Source organism: Saccostrea echinata, unplaced genomic scaffold (assembly GCF_033153115.1).
Source record: "Saccostrea echinata isolate AGI-Se365-2 ecotype Australia unplaced genomic scaffold, CSIRO_AGI_Sech_v1 ptg000030l, whole genome shotgun sequence".
In the NCBI taxonomy this organism is placed as follows: Eukaryota; Metazoa; Mollusca; class Bivalvia; order Ostreida; family Ostreidae; genus Saccostrea; species Saccostrea echinata.
Window position 1 is genome coordinate 26,619,099 of NW_026889779.1, and position 17,137 is coordinate 26,636,235.

Here is a 17,137-nt window from a genome sequence, read left to right on the forward strand (position 1 = left end):
CAAGAGTAAAGAAGAAGATTTTTAGAGATTGCATTATTTTTGGTGGTTTTAGCCCCACCCCTCAGGCCCCGGGGGGGGGGGGGCAGGGACCATGAAATTCATAATTTGTGTTCCCCTTCAGCCATAGATGCTATATGCCAAATTTGGTTGAAATTGGTTAATCGGTTTCAGAGAAGAAGCTAAAATGTTCAAATGTTAACGCACGACGCACGCCGACGGACGAGAACGGATAGCAATAGATCACCTGAGTGACTCAGGTGACCTAAAAAAGCGGCTTTATACCAAAGGTTGTGAACATGACGAAGATCGAACTGTACGTGTGAGAAAATTTTTTGTTTTCAATGTGTGATAGTTTTCGATTGATTGATTGATTGATTTTGAAATTTTTTTCTCATACATATGAGAAAAATATTAGACGTCACCATATACCGGTGAAGAGCTTCAAATTAAACCTATACTCGGCAGTCAGGATTATCGAGCAGTGAGGGTAGCCAACGCCTACTCTGTCAAGGGACCTACGTTTTAAGGTTATATCCGAAAGTCCCGTGACTTTCACTGCTAATTATACCGCGAATTATATTGACAAAAAGAAACGGTCACATCCTATGTTATACAACCTAGGTTTGACGCGGCGCCGGGACAACCTTCCGATCACGTTATTCGACAGATTATCGAAGTAGAAACAGTGTGTGCATACAATGATCATATGTCATATCAATGTCTTTGCCAAGAGTATATCCCACTGATGAAATATATTCTGTATTCGATATGACAGGGTAGGATGTATATAAATATTGTCAAACATAAAGTTCTTGAAATTTTCACACACTAAAATTCATCGTACATGTACGGCGTTCATCCTTACGGAACGTGAATTTAAGCTTGTTCTCCATGTAACCTTGATCTTGTTCAAATTATCTCAAGCAAGATTTGAGTCAAACTCCCAGTGCATGTGCACCCTTCGTGACAAGCAGTAGCTTCTAATATTCCTCATTAATACAAGTACATATATGTCCCATTCAGACTTCAAACACCACCTCTCATGGACTTCGATATTATCTCCTCGATATTAAGCCTATACGGAGGCACTCAACATATTATCGGCTCATCTACGACGCCTTTGACATAAGTAAGTTTAACTATTAATGTCCTTTCACACAAAGTCAAAATCCAAAGCTAGAAAGAAATTCAAACCTCTTTAAAAGGTTCCCATCTCCGTAACCGTAATAACCAAAACACTCAAAGCAAAATTTTGCTGTGTGCTATTAAATCCTTGTATTACAAAGCAATAAATTGCTCTGCTTTATTTTACTTTATATTCAAATTTGCTATAATTTCAAAGAATCTAAAGCACATTACAAAAGTTTTAAATTCAATTTTCTGAAATTACAGCAGTCTTAAGAATACTGATCACTTAATATATTTACATAACATATTGATCGAATATACAACAAGAGGCGCACATTGACAATGTTTATTTAATTTAATTCTTCAAAAGCATTGTTCTACTTTTCATTACTTTTCTACATCTACGACGCCTTTGACATAAGTAAGTTTAACTATTAATGTCCTTTCACACAAAGTCAAAATCCAAAGCTAGAAATCACAAGATTTTACCAAAATCAACAGTTTAAAAACTTACGACTTTTCAACTTTATACACAACCATTCCCCACGATAAATTAAAGTCCAGGCTTTTTGATATCATTGACAGCTGCTTTTTCAATAAAAATGGAACTCGTAAATATACTTACTTTGTCATTGGTCATTTGCAAAATTATTTTGTTAAAAAACATTCTGATTGTACACACAAGTACTCTGAAGTTGACATTAAAAAGATGCTTGAGTTTCTGATTGACAATATCTATGTGGTTTTTGTAAACCAGGTCTTCCAACAATCTATTGGAATTCCTATGGGTACCAATTGCGCCCCGTTATTAGCAGACCTGTTTTGTATTCATATGAAGCAGAATTTGTCCAAAAACTTGTACGTGAAAAGAAGAAATCACTTGCTGTGGCGTTCAACTCGACATTTAGATATATCGACGACGTATTGTCAATTAACAATGGCTATTTTCATTCTTATGTCGATACGATATATCCTGGTGAACTTGAGATAAAAGATACCACAGAGTCCGACACATCTGTTTCAAATTTGGATATTTTACTTGAAAAAGACGTTAATGGTAATCTAACAACCAAGCTTTATGATAAACGTGATGACTTTAACTTTTCAATCGTCAACTTCCCTTACTTATGCAGCAATATACCTTCATCACCTGCATACGGGGTATATATCTCTCAGTTGATTCGATACGCAAGAGCATGCTCTGCGCATGTACATTTTCTAAAACGAGGTAAATTATTGACAAATAAGTTGATGAAACAAGAATATCAGCTGTCTCGTCTAAAGTCATCATTTCGTAAGTTCTATGGTCGATACAATGACCTTGTCAGCAAATACAATTTATCATTGAGTCAAATGCTGACTGACGTTTTTCATACTAATTGTTAGGCCATTATTTACACATTGAATTGTCGACGGATTTTTCCGTTATTTCCCGATCATGACAAGGAGCACACGGCGGGTGTGACCGGTCGGCAGGGGATGCTCGCACCTCTGATGTTTGGAGGTCCGTGTTTGCTCTGCTCCTATTTTGTATTGTATAATGGACTTTTGAGCTTGAATACTGTTCGTTATCTCCATATATTTCATTTCAAACCTCTTTAAAAGGTTCCCATCTCCGTAACCGTAATAACCAAAACACTCAAAGCAAAATTTTGTTGTGTGCTATTAAATCTTTGTATTACAAAGCAATAAATTGCTCTGCTTTATTTTACTTTATATTCAAATTTGCTATAATTTCAAAGAATCTAAAGCACATTACAAAAGTTTTAAATTCAATTTTCTGAAATAACAGCAGTCTTAAGAATACTGATCACTTAATATATTTACATAACATATTGATCGAATATACAACAAGAGGCCCACATTGACGATGTTTATTTAATTTAATTCTTCAAAAGCATTGTTCTGCTTTTCATTACTTTTTATTACTAATATAATGATACTTATTGACTCAGAAATACTTTTGTCCCTGATTTTCGGCATGCAGTATAATTCATCGCGTCATATTGATTGATTAATATATTGATTCTTTTTTTACGTTGTTTTACTTCCTTTTGAGGATTTTTCATTCGTAAGACGTCACCAAATAATTGTGAAAAGCTTCAAATTTAAACTTTTGCTCAGCACTCGGGGGCATCGAGCAGTGAGGGTTCTTTATCATGCCAACGCTAACCGTGACATGGGACAGTCTCATCCGAAATTTCATTTCTAGTGCAGGGCTCTTGGCAAAGGAACAGTTACTACCTACGTTAAGCGTCTAAGGTTGGACGCGGCGCCAGGAACGAAATCCTGGTAACTCCCCATCTCGAAGCGAGCGCCCTAAAACTTGGCTATGGCGACCGGTCATCGCGTCATGAGAAGTTTTACCACAAATATTTTTTAACATTAAAGACTGTTTGAAAATTCTGTTAAAAACTTTTGAGCATTTTTTGGATTATTTTTCTTATAGAATGTTTTCTGCAGAGGCATCTTTATATGCAATGCAGTTTGTAATATGGCAGTTAACCGGTAAATGAAAATATAATTACAATCGAAAAAAAATCCTTTGATGACAATTTCTTTGTAAAAATTATATTTGATTATATAATTTTATCAAAATTCATTTGATAAATATTTTATTTGTGGCACATGTTTTAAATGTTAAATTGCAATGTTCTTTCGTTTCGATACTACGTGTAAGACAACTTTTGAAACTGCTGGACACAGAAAACGAACTCACACTCATAATAGGGTCAAGAATTTCTTAATATTAATACAAATTTTTTTTTCTTCAAATGTTCAGTTTTTCAGAGTTGTAGAAGTAAAAAAAAAAAAAGATTTTTTCCCAGTGAAAAGTCCTCTGTGGTGAATTCATCAGAAACCTCCAATAGAGGAAGCAACGTGCTCCTTCAGGTGTTTCAAGTTAGTACCAACATGTCAAAGCATTCCCTTCCACATCATAATGGCAAGAAATGCATGTATAATTTACATAAGAAATATCATAAATTTTATAAACCTTCGACTTGACCAACTCCATGGGAACTGTTTAGCAGGGCCTCTACACCACTTCCGTCTAAATTGCACTTGTAGATGGCGCGCATTCGGGCATCCGCAAAGTAAACTTTCTGCAAGTGAAGTACCACATTACATCTGAATAAAGTTCTACTAAGAAGAGATATAATATGGTTAAGATCTAACATCCGTTGTGTTATTATTGTGAAATTTTCCTATCCTTCAAGACGATAAAAAATTGACATATAGAAACTGTATACATCATTTTGATGACATTTCTCAGTTTTCATCTTTGGGGGTTTTCTTCAATGAATTCGAAGAGGAAAAGTATATATAATTTCGAACAACGCATTATTTTTTAAGACTTGTAGGATTTATATAGATATTTTATTTATAAAACTAAAAAAAAAAAACTCATGCCATTTTATAGGTGTTTTCCTTTATTATTCACTGAGAGAAGACATCATAAAAACGTTATTTTTATGAGTCTTTCCTAAAATTGATCTTTTATTTATCATTTTTATTATCTTGAATTTTATTCTGCACGGGAAAAAATGTATATTGAAATATCGGAGATCGTTCAGACCCTTCAGTCACTACATTTGTTCTTTAAACATTAGTGATCTTTGAACTTTCCGAATCAATAAAAATTGAGAGAGCCGCTTCCCAGGTTATCCAGTTCATTAGTACTCACTTTCTCCACTAGGTGATAAGTAACTGCTAATGGTTTGACTGCTCTCAAAATTGTTGTCTGCATATCGGGGTTGTTAACACTGGACATTCCCACGATTCCTCTCGACACATCAGTAAACAAGAGGAACTGACTGGGTGCTGCAATAGAATTTCAAATGTGTTCACATTAAGAAAATTGAATAAAATACTGCGCATTGTCTTGCACTTTTCATTATTTCTTATTACTAATAAAAGCTATAACTAACATTGGCAGCTTTGGCTAATTGGAATCTTCCCTGACCCGTCTGAGCATGCGCAGGTAAATGTATTATCTGAGTGAGGAACACATATGTCTGAGCAACCTCCTTTATTTCTGGCACATGGGTTTGTTGTTGAAACTGAAATAAAAATGCAGTCTGTAAAGTTTTAGTAATTAACGATCCATGAGTGGTATGAACTTTCAGAAACTAAAAAATTATATTATTTTTCAATGAAACAAGAAAAAAAATAGTTTTAAACAAATAATAAATGAATGTCTTGACTGAAACTATTTTGTCCTTGGTTCCATACCCGTTGGTTGACTAATTGCTGTTTCTTTACTGAGCAGGAAGAATGTCTTTGATTCTGAGGAGGGTATTTCTAGACTGGTTAGTTCTAGACTATCACTAGATTTATACAGAGACTGGTTATGGAGGGTGGACAGGAACAACTTATCACTCTGGCCCACTGCAATACCAAATACAGGATTGGAGCCCAGCTCTGTGGAGAGATTCCCTGTGTTCCTCACACAACTAGAGCCCCCGACTGAGCAGGAGTATATAGCTGGAATCCAACCATCTGTCCAATGGACCTTACTACAGTTGCAAATAAACGTAAAAACACGGGTGAGAAATGTATTGTCTTGTTGATGCAAAGATCTGGGGAAGGTGGGGATTATTTTGCATACGTTATTTTTTGAATAAATTTCTCTAAATTATTTGTAAGAAAACAACTATGAAAAGAAAATAGCAGTATTATTTGTAATATTGATAATTTTTGGTACATGTTTATAAATTATATCCAGGTTCTTACATGTATAGCACAAGAAGGGTGATCTTGGAAGGAGCGATTTGCCAACCGTTTAAATGTATTTGCTCTAGTCAAAAATAAAATTAAGCTCCATATTGGCGCTCATGTTGGACAGTCTATGTGAGAAAGGACCGATTTCAATTATTAAAAGTTATATACAAAATTTATTAAAAGAAATAATTTAATAAAATAATGCAAAAACACTAACAATAAAATTTTTGTCCATGTGTTCAAAGAATTATGCCAGCAATCTATTGCTACATTGTACATGTTATACTGAATATGTTCTGAAAAGGTTGTGACGATTTGTCTAAAGGTGGCAAACGTAACCACTAAATAAAATAATTATAATTATTATAATTTCATCAAAAACAGAAATTTAAAAGAGTCGGTTTTCATTTCTTTAAATTGTTTATTTCTAATATCATTTTCATCATCATCATCATTATTATTATTAATTTTTTTATTATTATTATTATTATTATTATTATTATTATTATTCCGATTAACAATTTTTTTTATAATAATCAACCATTCCAACTAATACATAAGATTTTTTGTTTTCATCGGTTCTTAGCGAGAAGCAAAAAAAAAAACAAAAACAAAAACCACCAAGAATACGTTGTCCCGATAGGTTGTAAAATCACTAAAAAAAAAATCGGGAAAAGAAAGAATAATTTTTTTTCTTCGGAATATAAGTGCAATACTTATTATTAACAGCTACAAACCCTTGAAAACCCAAATTATCATCAAATGTTTTATTAAACATGCAATTTTTTATTTCTGTAAAAAGGGCTTAAAATCAAATTCCGGTAATGGAATGAAAATAATTCAACCGTTAAATTACTGATTTGGCAAAGTTGAAGATGTCCTAACTTTTAAAGTACAAAGTTAAAACCTGTATATAATTTTCCCCCAAAAATTAGGATGTTGTGTTTCTTTTGCGTTTGAGTATACATGAGAAGAAGAAAACACTTGCTGTGGCCTTCAGCTCGACATTTGGATATATCGATGACGTACGTATTATCAATTAACAATAGTTATTTCCAATCATACGTCGATATACATGTATCCCAGTGAGCTTGAAATAAAAGATACAACAGAGTCTGACACATCTGTTTCATATTTGAATATTTCACTAGAAAATGACGTTGATGTTACCAACCAACTACGCTTTATGATAAATGTGATGTTTTCAATTGTCAACTTCCCTTACTTATGCAGCAATATACCACTATCAGGGGTTGAAATTTTCCTGGAAAACCCACTAGCCCAGGGGCTACTGATCAGTAAAAAAATACTAGTCCAAACCTCAAACTAAATAGCTCAACAATTTTTATGCAAAATGAAAACATAACAAATTAAAGTTTCAAATGCTTTGGTGACAGAAACAAATTGAATTAGTTTTTAGTCAAAAGAATTCAGTCTTCACAGAAAAACCGAAAGTAAACTGACGAGAATTTTTGTCTGTTCTGCAAATCCGATGGACTATCGTTACATTTAAACTAGCTAGCCCGAGTCTTAAAATGACTAGACCTGGGCATCGGGCTATTTCAACCCTGCATTATCACTTGCAACATTCATATGAAGCAGAATTTATATAAAAGCTTGTACATAAGAAGAAAACACTTGTAGCCTTCAATTTGACATTAATTATCGACGACGTATTATAAATTAACAATAGTTACTTCCATTCATATGTCGACTCCATATATTCCAGTGAACTTGAAATAAAAGATTCCACAGGCAGAGTCTGACAAATCTGTTTCATATATGGATATTCTACTAGAAAAAGACGTAATTGGAAACATAACTACTAATCTTTATGATAAACGTGAGGACTTAACTCTTCAATCGTCATCTTCCCTTATTTATGTAGAAATATACCCTTATCACCTGCATATGGAGTTTAACTCGTACGTAAAAGCATGCTCTATGTATGGACAATATCTAAAATGAGGCAAGCTATTGACAATTGAAGAAGTTGATGAAACGAGGATGTAAACAGTCTCGTTTGAATTCAATATTTGGCAAGTCCTATGGTCGATACAATGACCTTGTCAGCAAATACAATCTATCATTAAGTCGAATGCTGACTGACATTTTTCATACTAATTGTTAGGCCATTATTTACACTCTGTATTGTCTACGGATTTTCCGTTTGCCTGATCATGACAGAGAGCACACGGCGGGTTTGACAATTCGACGGGGATGTTTACGCCTCCATGGAACCTGATCCCACCTCTGATGCTTTTAGAGGTCCATGTTTGCTCTGCTCCTGATTTGTATTGTTTAAATGGACTTTTGAGCTTGATTACAGTTTGCTACCACCATATTTCAACCTCACGTTTACACACATCACGCCGTAATGCTTTAAAGGAACAGCGTCACGCTTACAAACATCATACCGTCACGCTAACACACAACACAATGTCACGCTAATAACAAAACACTGTAGCGCTAACACAAAACACACCAGTCGCCCGCGTGGCGCAGTGGTTAGAGCGTCTGCTCTAGAGTCGCGAAGTAAGGAGTTGATCCTTGCGTCGCGGGTTCGAATCCCACTGTGGGACGTGGAGACCGGTCCTTCGAATGAGACCGTATAAACCGAGGTCCAGTGTCGCAGTAGGTGCTGGCATGAAAAAGACCCCTCACTGCTCAATGGCCGTAAGTGCCGAGTATAAGACAAAATTTGCAGCTCTCCACCGGCAAGTGGTGGCGTCTCCATAAGAGTGAAAAATTCTCGAGAGGGACGTTAAACAACATACAAAACAAACAAATCAAAACACACTACTAACAGATCACACCGACATGCTAACACACAACACACCGTCACTCTAATACACAACACTTCGTCTAGCTAAAACATAGCACACTCTCATGCTAACACATATCATGCCGGTGTGCTTACACATAAAACACATATTCGTGCTAACACACAACACAGACTATCACGCAACACACAACACACTGTCACGTTAATCCACAAAACACATCATCATGCTAACACACAACACTTTCCCGCTAACATACAACACACCGACACGTTAAAATGCACTAGCACACATCAAACCGCCACATTAACACAAAATATACACCGACACACTTACACAAAACACACCCTGCGTCACGCTAAGACAAATTACGCCGTCTCGCAAACGTACTTCTGAACAATACAACGTCGTACTGGCGCAACTAAAGCCCTACGGCGTGTTGTGAAAATGTTGTGATAGAGTAACAGCATGTTGTGAAAAGTTGCGTTAGCGCGACAGTGTTTTGTATGCTACCATGAGTGCAAGCTGTGTATTAGTGCAATATCCTAAGGAAATGAGTTAGCGCCACCGAAGTGTTGTGTAGAGTCATGTAAAACGTTTGCGAGACGGTATATTGTGTGCTAGTACGACGTGTTGACTTTTAATGCAACGGTATGATGTGTACAGCATACCGTTGCATTATTGCTAACGCGCTGTTACCTTTTTGTAAATGGCCCCTTTGGTTGATTGATATTGTTTAACGCTCGGCAAAATTTCAGCCATATTTCGACGGAGCAAATGGCCCTATTGGAACACCATAACCAAGAGCCAATGAAAGACGAAAGGCTTTGTTAATAACAAACACATCTTGCACCGTTTTCTTGCTTGTTTCCATTGAGGTCATATGCAACCTATCTACCAACGTACCTTACCCATTAATTCTTAATTTAAATTCATGTAGTACCATCAGATGTTCTTAGACAAAAACTCAGCATTCATTACCAGGGTTTTTGTATATGTAGTGATTTAGGTTAATTTAAAAAAAAAATGTTTAGTTTATTTAGCATTTAATTATGCTAACGGTCAATTATTGTTTTGTATAACTATTTTTAGATATAGCTACTCGATGCTTCTTGCGAGGATCGGTTAGTTGTTACGCAATTCTCTTTGTTTTGAAGGTGATGCTCCTTATGAGCATCGGCCAGCAGGTATATATATGGGGGGAAATTTTGGGTCAGTTAGTCACTGTGTCGTTGGGATTTATGTGTATATAGAACGTTCAAAAGATACTGGATTATTGTCTTTACATATTATTGTGATGTGTTTTACGGGCTCCTGTCCCTGTAAATAAATTGTATATAAAACTTACCTATATCGTTTTATTTCAAACATTGAGGAGATTTTAAAAACAGAGAAAACATTTTACCATTTTACTGTATGAGGTAATAAATAAAGCCGTTTACCGCTCGACGGCGCTACATATAGATATCAAATGATAAAAATCCTTGTTTTTTATGAAAATTAATCTACAAATAGTTCAGCTGGTTTTTCTTCAAAAATTGTGTAAGAAGTAGTGTTGTCAACGAGTATCCAGTTAACCGGTTAACCGCCGAATGATGCGAATATCGGGTAGGAAAACTGCTACTCGGATATTACGACATGAGTAGAAAATAAATGATTTTTGTTCAATGAATCCTAAAACATGTCACCATTTTTTACCATTACTTTCGATCTAACGTTTTACAAATACGTTTGTTTTGATGAGTTTTCGCATTTTATCTAATTAAAGGCTTTGATTGCCGAGGGGTGTGTGCGTTTTGAAAACATGAGTTCATAATTACCTTATTAATTACGTGATTAAGATGCCACCCAAGACATCATAGGCATTAAGATATTTTAATAGAAAATTAAGCCGATTTTAAATCATTGAATCTGTAAATTTTATATAAAGTTCAAATATGTGAAATGGAATAATATTAACAAAGACCCTATAACATGGTATTTTCTTTCTTTTTCTTTTTTTTTTATAAAGTAATTTACGCTTATCAGAGTCATTCAAGAAAAAATATTTAGACGATGTGTGTTTATTACTGAAAATAAATTCATATGTAGTGCGTTTGCTTTTTCCTTTTAAATACCAGTACAGTGTATATAAAAGAAAAGATATTAAAGACATATATTACACAAACATTAAAATCATTGCAGTTACTGTTAAATATTTATTGCTTACAAGGTTGCTAAGAGGTGTAATGACAAATCATCCGAGTAACCGGGTACTCGATCGGAAAAGTAAGAGAGTAACCGGTTACTAAAAATCGTCCGATTTGACAACATTGGTAAGAAGACGTGGCGGCACCATTATGCATTTAAAGTCGCAAAACTACGTTGCTTATATCCTTAACTGGCGTGTTACTCACCTTGATACGTGATCAATGGTGATCTGATTTGGCCAGAAGGTGGCGCTGGCATCAGTTACATTCAACTCTCGGCAGTTTCTTCCGTCCAAACCGCAGATCTGTACTGCATGGTTTCCTTGATCACCTACGTACAGCTCTCTGAAGTCATACATGATAATGAATATAGCTTTAATTACTTATGATGGTATACTTAAAGAAACCCGTTAAGGTAGTTCTATTGGACTGAAAAGATTATAACAAGATACGAAAACAGGATTATTTATTAATTTTTTAACATTAAATGTTATCTTTAGTTATTCTTTTTGAATTTGACTTATAACACTAAAATATCTTGACTTTTATTCTAGCTTTTCTCTTTCTTTTTTTAATTGGGCATTTTTCTGTGTTAATAAAATACAATTTTTCCTGATTTGGGGGTCGATACGACGACTTAACTACCTGATGAGTACAATATTCACCGAATCAGAATGGGCGAGGTGAATATTGTACGCCGAGGGTTACTAACTCATCATATTGACTGAAAAAGGAATATTTTTTTTCATAATGATTTAATGAGGAATTGAAACACAGTCGCTGAGGAAACCTTGCTGTCTTTCTTTTTTACATTTGTTTGAATTCCTAGTCGAATGCAATGAGAAAAGTGGGGTTACAGTAAAATTGAATAAACATAACCAATTGTAACAATATGGCATATCTTGATTTATTTTTGGTCCGGTGTTGCTGGTGAAAAACTGCATCAATCTAGAAGTTTTCAATCTATTTCTTGTCAAATGTTAATGTTCATCTGGAATTCGAAGGTCTCGAACAGATGAACATAACTTAGTTTGATTTGTACAATGTTGGATCTCAACAAATCAGAGAGTCATGAATTAAGAAATCATATTACATGTAAAACGCAAATTATTCTTTCAAATATGTGACCTCCCGCAAACACTAAGCTAACTACAGTTGTACTTATGACATTTGAATAATTCTTACAACCACGTTGTGTAAAGAAATATGTAATTTCAAGTGCCATTATCTGTTGTTAAGAAGGTATGGAAGTACAGCATCGAAGCACCAGCTATACGTTTCACAATGTATTAAACAATTTAGCACATATTTATTACACTTAAAAAGAAAAAAATGTAATTTAAAATAAAAAAAATAAGTTCAACAGAAATCTAAAACATACTAGTTTATGAGATTCAGAATATCTCTTTTGCCTTATTTATGAAATACGTCATAAAAGAAGTGACCATAAACCTTTTTAAAACAGAAAATTAGTAAAATTCAAAACCATTTAAATGGATGATAAGAATACACAATATCATAAACGATATAATATCTTTCATATACATGTACTTACCTTCTTTTTGGATCCACAGCAATGCCCCGAGGAATTATGAGATTTTCCGTTACTATGGTGATTCGTCCCGTACCGTCCAGGTTTGACATCATAACAGATCTGTAGACAGTATCTGTCCAGTACAAATGTCCGTAAACCCAGTCCACCGCCAGACCCACGGGTTCCATGTCTGTATAATTATATATCGTACATGTGTTATGCACGGGTGTTTGTGGATATATTTTCTTGACTAAAATTAAATACTTTTCTACATAAAACTTTGTCTTCTTTATGAAAACTACAGCACTACTATAACAATGTAATTAAGAAACTGTAAAAAAAATAATAATAATAATAATAATAACGAGATTCCTCGCAAATGGATACTTATGTGTCACTTTAACATACTGAAATCAAATTATATTGAGTTATGAGTCTTATGACCCTAAATAATTTGGTACAGTGTTCGTCATTCTTGGTCAATAAATTTATCAACAGCAGTAATATTCTTAAGCTTTGTTGTTGTTGGTGTTTTATACCTCCGTAATCGAAGATTTCCCTGTCCGTCTGTCTGTCTGTTTGTGCGCAAAAACTTTAATCTTGTCCATAACTATTGATTGGTCGGAGATATGGATGTCATATTTCACATATGTATCCCTTAACTGTGACAAGATCTTTCTTTGGGTACCAACATATTTGAGCTCTTGATCTTGGCCTTGGAGTTTGACCTTAATGTATCCTTTAATTGTGACAAGATCGTTCTTTGGGTACCAACATATTTCACCTCTTGACCTTGGCCGGGAGTCTGAACCACTTTGCAAAATGTTAACAAACTTTAACCTTGGCCATAGCTTTCGAAGAGTTAGTGCTAGGGCTTTCCTACTTGATATGTTTATTCCTATATGAGAGGACCTTTCCTTGGGTATAAATGTTTTTGACCTTTTGACCTTGACCTTTGAGTTTGACTCATTATTTTAAAAAAACTTTAACCTTGGCCGTAACTTTTGAACATTTGGTGCTTTGGCTTTCATATTTTACATGTGTGTTTCCTGTGACAAGACTTTCCCTTGGATACCTACAATTTGACCTTTTGACCTTAGAGTTTGACCTACTTTTAAATTAAAATTTAACCTTGGCCATAACTTTTGAACGGTTGATGCTAGGGATTTCATATTTTATGTGTTTATTTCTTGTGACAAGTTCTTCCCTTGGGTACCAACAATTTGACCTTTTATCCTTGACCTTGGAGTTTGACCTACTTTCGAAAAACCTTAACCTTGTTCATAACTTTTAAATGGTTGGTGCTAGGGCTTTCATATTTCACAAGTATATTTCTTGTGACGAGGACTTTCTTAGGGTACCAATATTTTTATCTCTTGACCTTGACCTTTGCATTTTACTTACATTTGAGAAACTTTAATCTTTAACCTCAGTGTTTCACAAACACATCTTGTTGTTTTCTTGTTTTTTTACCAACCACTTGACTTTTTGGGGTTAGATTAATAAATCATTTCTATAAAAAAGAATCCAGAGTAGTATGATGTTATCATTTCATAAGTATATACTTGAGTGTGTATTTGGTAACCAACATTAAACTCTTGGGATAATATACATGTCATCAGTGTATTAAGTGTGCTCTACCGGTAAGTGTCTTGTTTTCCTGAGAAACATGTGATGAGGTACCGCAGATCCACTGATTACCCTTCAAGGAAAAAATTACGCTGAAACCCACATTTTAAGTGATAGGGAAGGAAATGTGTTCTATTTTTAATGTATAGGATTGGTAACCATAAGACGACATAATGGGATAAATATATGACACGTAAAAGGAAAAATCAAGTTCTATCATTATTGTCTTAAAGTCAGGATGTAATTGTATAGAATTTTTTGCCCAAATCTAACCGGAATTTGTCGATTTTCGTGTATCACAAAGCGATCATTTTCTATATTTTGTAATTAAAAATAACAGTTTAAAGCAAACACTGTATTTAAAAAAGTATATGTATGTAAACTCGAATCGTCTCAAGCCATGGTCCAGAGTCCGCTTATAGCTCTTTTCATATAATTTTCGAGGAATACACTTATCTATTGGAAAGCTAGTGTTCTCATAAGACACCTTAAGTATTGTTACAGAGAAGAGATGAGACGCTGGGGTTCCCCGTTATTCAGCAGTGGTCCATTTGTAAGTGGATCTTAGAGAAGCCCTCAGTAAAACTACTTAATACCATAAGAGTACTTGATGTTATTTAGATCAGAGCAAAGGTCGTCTCTTTTCAGAACAGTCACCACTTTAAATGTTTATTTCTAAATGTTTTAAATTGTACGAAATAGCAAACACAAAAATCCACTGTTAATATATTAATTGACACAACTACACTGTATGTTGTATATGTCGTTTGATGTGTTAAGTAGGCTCGGTGGTCCAGAAATAAACCAACAGCTTTACTTAGAAATACGAAATATGACTTTTCTAGCCATAAACTATTATCTATATTAAAGTAAAAAGTTTAAAACATAGCATTAACATGTGCTAGTACTAACAAAAGAAGTGAAATACACAATTTTCAGCTTTTAATTTTAGAACTTTGCTGCACATTATGTAATGCTTATGCAATGCTATCACGGATAACATCGGGGAGAGAGAGAGAAAGAGAGAGGGGGGGGGGTTGTTTTGTCATTGCTGTTTGTTGGCAGCCTATTTAATTGACAGTATTTTACCTGGGTACTGAATTGGAAGTTTCTTGGCGTTGTTACCCTGCAGATCAGATTCGTATATGCCTGCGCCATTGGAAGACACGTCTGAATAATATATTTTCTGGTTCCTCCAGTCTGCGGCCAAACCCAACAAACGTCCGTTCTCCTACAAAGACAACAGTTAAATACAAAATTTAGATGTTGAAATTACAGAGATCAAATTCAATAGAATAAAGAAATAAAACAATGAAGTTGTAAATAAAAAAAACAAGAAATAAAGAATACTAAGTAATTAGACCACAGAACGAAACATCCCTCAAAAAATTATTTACTTTAAACTACATCCATAAAATTGAATTGGAAATAGAACAGGCACTTTTATTCTATTGAAAGCGTGTACAAAAATGCAAAGTGTCGGCCTATTAAGATTTTTTTATAACGATTTATAAATTTCAACTTGTGAAATAAGTGACTATGGATAAATCAAGGCCAAAAAATGGTCATAAAAACCAGCGATATAATCAAGATTCCATAAGAAAAGTTATTGTTTATTCAAGGTTATCTCTATAAAAATAATGTTCAAAGGACACTTAGTTGAAAATTTACCTTTTATGCCCCAGCATTTTATTTCATTTTTCACAGAGACTAATATGAGTTGCTGACAGGTGTTTTAAACTTAAAGTTCTTAATTAAAACAATTACAACCAACAAGTCATTTCAATATAAGCAAAATGATGTTTTAAAGTTTCATGGGGGAAAGACCCAAATGAAGCTCTCAAGCTCAGATTCTTACTTTGACAAAAGACTTATACTGCTATATTCTGTCCAGTTTATTTAAATTTACCTTGGTGACAATTGTCGATGTCTGTAAAGTTGATGTATCCACACGTAAGATAGACGTCGGAGTCGAGACGTAGAGCTCTTTAAAAATAAAAAAAATTCTAGAATTATATTCTTTGAAACAAGTATAAAAAAGGTAAAATTTAAATTTATTTTTATGTCCTGCAAACAACGACTTCTGAATAATGTTATATATGTCCTGCAAAACACGACTTTTGAATAATGTTACGTGTACAAATTAACATCAGAGTTAATCAAATGAAAAAAAAAAGTGAAGATGACACACAGAGATCGATCTCAAAAAACTAAAAACAATAAAAATATGTGAACAGGGCATAAAACACGGGCTCCCGGAAATCCCATGGGGATCAGGTGCCTTGGAGAAGTAGAGGAGTAAATATCCCCTGTTGATTGGTCACACCGCCGTGATCCCCATGTATTGATCAGATAAAGATGAAACATTCCGAAGTCAAATTTTAGTATAAAAACAAATGCCTAACAATTGGTATGAAACACGTCAGCCAAAAAACACAAGTGTTTGTTGACAGGACCCTGCTAAAACAATCCGTCCCCTTTTAATGATTTTTCTTACAATGATTTTTTATATAATTTTATTTATTCTTTTTCTCTTACTGCTTCATCTACATGTTCCTGATCAAAAATCACATTAAAATTACGACGCAGATGCAAAGTCTAACATTCGTTACCCCTATATATACATGTATATTTCATTCGGGAGTGACCGATCAACGGGAGATGCTTACTTCTCCTAGGCACCTGACTCCACCTCTGGAATTTCTAAGGGTCCGTTTTTTATGCTCTCTTCACAGAATGGTATTGTTTATAGATTTTTTGAGATCGATCACTGTCCGTTATCTTCACCCTTTTCATATATATATTTAAATACCAACATTTTTATAACGTTTCATGGTGTCAAATTCATCGCTGGATTATATTATTGTTTACTATAAAATAATTCAGGGGACAAAATGTTATGATATATTACATGCACATAACTTGGTAAATGATATGTTACATGCACAATGACATAACTTGGTAAAATTTTATACCTTGAATTTTTGTTTTGAAAACCAAGTCTAAAAACTGGTTTATTTTTTATTTTTTTATTCATTAGAAATCATAAGCATTTTATTTGCCTTTTCCCCATGTTTTTCACAAGTCCGTAGCAACTGTTTTAAAAGTGTTTCGGGGGGGGGGGGGGGGCTTCCCAAAAAAAAAACTGATGA

The 17,137-nt window shown here is 34.3% G+C and overlaps 1 protein-coding gene across 1 annotated transcript in view; it reads right to left on the minus strand.

The window, feature by feature from the left end:
- LOC133196991 (uncharacterized) overlaps positions 1-17,137 on the minus strand; it is a 68,004-nt gene that overhangs the window by 28,079 nt on the left and 22,788 nt on the right. Inside the window, exons 21-28 of the mRNA XM_061332833.1 lie at positions 15,895-15,971; positions 15,075-15,216; positions 12,378-12,546; positions 11,030-11,167; positions 5,362-5,645; positions 5,058-5,189; positions 4,814-4,950; positions 4,124-4,232 (exon numbers count right to left, since the gene is read on the minus strand). Of these exons, the coding sequence (XP_061188817.1) occupies positions 4,124-4,232; positions 4,814-4,950; positions 5,058-5,189; positions 5,362-5,645; positions 11,030-11,167; positions 12,378-12,546; positions 15,075-15,216; positions 15,895-15,971 (1,188 nt within the window). The remainder of the gene's footprint in view (positions 1-4,123; positions 4,233-4,813; positions 4,951-5,057; positions 5,190-5,361; positions 5,646-11,029; positions 11,168-12,377; positions 12,547-15,074; positions 15,217-15,894; positions 15,972-17,137) is intronic.